The 3,258-nt window shown below is 56.7% G+C and overlaps 1 protein-coding gene across 2 annotated transcripts; it reads right to left on the reverse strand.

Moving 5' to 3' along the window:
- Positions 1-1,484: 1,484 nt before the first annotated feature.
- Positions 1,485-3,044, reverse strand: LOC104081235 (RING finger protein 214-like). 2 transcript variants are annotated; one of them, XR_683575.1, is made up of 3 exons: positions 2,961-3,044; positions 2,464-2,559; positions 1,485-1,741 (listed from the first exon to the last, which is right to left on the reverse strand). XR_683575.1 is itself a non-coding variant. In XM_009583882.1 (3 exons), the coding sequence occupies exons 1-3, from the start codon at positions 3,015-3,017 to the stop codon at positions 1,676-1,678; spliced, it is 246 nt and encodes an 81-aa protein (XP_009582177.1). In that variant the 5' UTR covers positions 3,018-3,038; the 3' UTR covers positions 1,489-1,675. The 2 variants fall into 2 exon arrangements, 1 of the variants encoding a protein (XP_009582177.1); XM_009583882.1 differs by having other exon boundaries at positions 1,489-1,741; positions 2,934-3,038.
- Positions 3,045-3,258: the final 214 nt, after the last annotated feature.

Consider the following 3,258-nt stretch of genomic DNA (forward strand, 5'->3'; position numbering starts at 1 on the left):
CCTGAGCTTGCAGGCAGTCGATAATGCTGTATTTCCTCGCTTCTCTGCCTCCAACTTGGACAGGAAAGTGCTTTGTTTTAAACACCGAGAATCACTAATTAAAAGGCAAGGTTCCTCCGTGAGCAAACAACGGGGCTACCTGCGGTGCCAGGGCCGAGCTGGCAGCTGCCCAGCAGAGGCACACGCAAGAGCCGAGCCACCAGGTCGGGTGGGGACAGGGGCTCGGGGCTGGAGCACCGCAGCTCTGCAGTAATCACCAAGCGTAAAGCTTGCTAACTAAATCCTGCGGTTAAATGTTTCTTGGAAAAAGCAGGGAGGGAGCCAGCGCGCGAGGCGGGAGGAGAAAGCACACGCAGCGTAGGAGAGGCAGGCCAGCCCTAGCACTGGGCGCCGCCACAACAGCCCGCTACACGCACCCCTGAGCCGTCCCACTTCACTACTAGCGCGCTTGCGAGTAGCGTCCAGTTCCCATGCCTTGCTCCGAAACTGCAAGCACCCAGCGATTCCGCTCCGGCGCAAGACAAGAGGGCGACGTTAGGCAATTGCAGAGCATGCAGAGACCTCCACACCCTCGTGCCTGCCCAGAACCCCCCAGGATCCCAGAGACTCTGTTGTGGACCACTGCCTTAAAACACGCTGGCAAGCGTGTGCGTGCGTGTAGAAAGATTCGGCCTGTGGCCAAATTCAGGCGTGCTGCAGCCAGGCAGCGCTTGCACTGACCAGCCCTGAGGCATAGGTGCCCCTAGCAGTGCCGAATTTGTGCCACAGACTGCAAATAAGGGGGGGAAATTCTACAGAGTAAGCACGAGATGTTAAGTGGTGCCGAGCACCTCGTAATCCCACCGAAATCCATGGAGAAAGGGTTGGTGCGTCGGCCCGTGCTTTAGGAGAAAGTACAGGAGAAGGGAAACTAGGAACTGCAACAGGTTGGTTATCCGGGGCTGCAGCGCAGCCGAATCCGCTCGCTCCGGAGCGCTCCCTCCCCAGGGCCCCGAGTTACAGCAGGGAACGCCGGGTGAAGGCGCGTGCGGAACTCTGCCCCGCAGGAGGGGGACAGGGACGGTTACCGCAGGCTGTTGCTGTAGACTCCAGTACTCTGTAACCTATTGTCTGTGTAAGAACAATGAATGTTAACACGGTAAGTTATTATTACATTAAAAAAAGACCACAAAAAACGCTCTTCATCTGCAACCTGTTCATTGCTAAGAGGGGAACTACTGGGTGAGCACCCACAGCACCAGATGGACTCGGCAGGGGACCGGTCCGCTGGGGCACAGGGCGGTGAAGCGTCCCGCCAAGGGGAAGGGTTTGTGGCAAGCGTGGAGCTGCTGGGAGCGCCGGCCCCGGGGAAGGAGCTGCTGGAAGCTAAGTGGGAAGAGGTAGTTACAGCAGCCGCTGGAGTCCCAGCAAGCAGGTTACACTTCCACGCTCATTCAAAAGGAAGCCAGCAAGGCCACACACTAAGAAATAAGGAGCAGCACCAAATCACTGCATAATATACACACTTTATTTATGAATTTGTATGTATACAGACTTTCTATACACACATTACCTATATAATAAAAATGTACATGTGTATACATGGTCGTATAAATATAGAACTGTAGAAATCTTAGAACTGATCCTGTCTATTCACAGCAACTCCTCCTGTGGGACTGCTTTGTTCGAGTAGCCGTCATTTGAGACTTGGGCAAAAGGGGCAAGTGTCATTTGTGTTGGTTTGTGCCCAGAATTTGATGCACTGGAAGAGAGAGAATTAGTCAAGAGCCACTGGCACAACTCAAAGGCGCTGTGAACAGCATGGCACTACTTTTCCGGAACGGTGCTGGCAAGGGCACTCATTTTAAGGGACGGTCTCTTTTGCTCCTTAGAGACAGCCTCCATCAAAAGGTCGCCATGTGGAGGGAGCCCTCTTCAACCTAGCAGGATCATCAGCCCCTCCTCAACACATGGTTTTCCATTTCCTCGGCAGTTGCTGGAGGCCCCAGAGCCACTGGGACGAGGGCTTTGCCTACACAGGTGAACCACTGCCAGCACTGTGGGATGAGAAAGTCTCCTCCTCTTCCCAAAAGCTCCTGTGCACAGACCGACAGTGCCCAGACACCTGGGCGGCGGTGGCAGCTCTCTCCATCGCCCTGTATTCTACATCCTCCCAGCCTGCCCTGCTCCAGGAAGGCAAAAGGCCAGGATCTGACCCTCCCAGCAAGGAGCACAGGCTCGGGGACAGGAATAAGGACAGCCTGTTCCTAAAGCCACCACCAAATGGCCACTCAGGGTGGCCCAGCTAGGAGTATGGAAAGGCGGGGTGACAGGATGCAGAGAAGTTGTTTATTGATCACTTCTCCTGGCAAGACCTCAGGACAACAGGGACTCGCTACACGTGCCCAGGGCCCCGGAAGGAATCAGCACCAGGAACCATTACGAGGAACCCAAGAGCAGCACACAGCCGGGGAGCACACTCACCTCCTTGTGCAGCACGTGTGAGCAGGCCATGGGGTGAAGGTCACCGGGCTGCACAAGCTTCTGGCACATTAGACACAGCTTACAGGCAGCCGGGGTCTGGGACGAGCAGCGAGGGAACAGAAAGGAGACAGGCACGGAAGTCAGACACCCCAGTTTGGATCTCATATTCCACATTCCAGCTACTCATCCTGCCAGCTGCAGCCAGGGGCCGCAGTTTGCCCAATTCCTCCCTCTGCACACAGCCGTCACACTACGTTAGAGCCTCCGACTTGCAGCCGTTCCCCTCTTCCCCAAGGTGAAGCACAAAGGATCCATGCCCCTCACCCTTCCCTTCTACCGCACCGGCTCGAGGAGCTGCGTGAGGAGAGCAGCTTCGCTGGCTCGTCCTTTCGGCCACCTCTCAAAGGGCTCCCCTCCCTCCGCTTTCCCTGGGGATGGCGAAGCGCTCCAGGAAAGCCAGGAAGTCTTACGTGTGACGCTGTTCCAGGGTAAGCCACCTGGGCCGGGGGCAGGAACATGGGTGTGCTGATCTGAGGCAGCGGAGCAGAGAACATGGGGGCCCTGATTCGACCGAGAGGCTGCAGCAAGGCAAAGAAGGCACATCAGAAAAGCCCAGAAGGAAAGGACAGCCCAGTTACCCCAAGTCACCTCGGGAAAAACTGCTCCCAAGAGTTACGCCGCAGTCAGCAGAAAGGGGACACCCTGACGCATAGCCCAAGCCCGAGCTCTGTGCGGTCCCGGCAGCAGGCACGGCTTCTCACTGCTACCCAGGCTCCCCGTCCCAGCAGCCCCCCG

This window comes from Fulmarus glacialis, unplaced genomic scaffold, assembly GCF_000690835.1.
Source record: "Fulmarus glacialis isolate BGI_N327 unplaced genomic scaffold, ASM69083v1 scaffold36928, whole genome shotgun sequence".
NCBI lineage: Eukaryota > Metazoa > Chordata > Aves > Procellariiformes > Procellariidae > Fulmarus > Fulmarus glacialis.

Coding starts and splice junctions, on each gene's coding strand:
- LOC104081235 (XM_009583882.1), bottom strand. CDS start 3,017: ATGTTCTCTGCTCCGCTGCCTCAGATCAGCACACCCATGTTCCTGCCC. Junction 2,560..2,933: donor ACCCTGGAACAGCGTCACAC/GTAAGACTTCCT, acceptor TGCTCGTCCCAG/ACCCCGGCTGCCTGTAAGCT. Junction 1,742..2,463: donor CACACGTGCTGCACAAGGAG/GTGAGTGTGCTC, acceptor TCTCTCTTCCAG/TGCATCAAATTCTGGGCACA.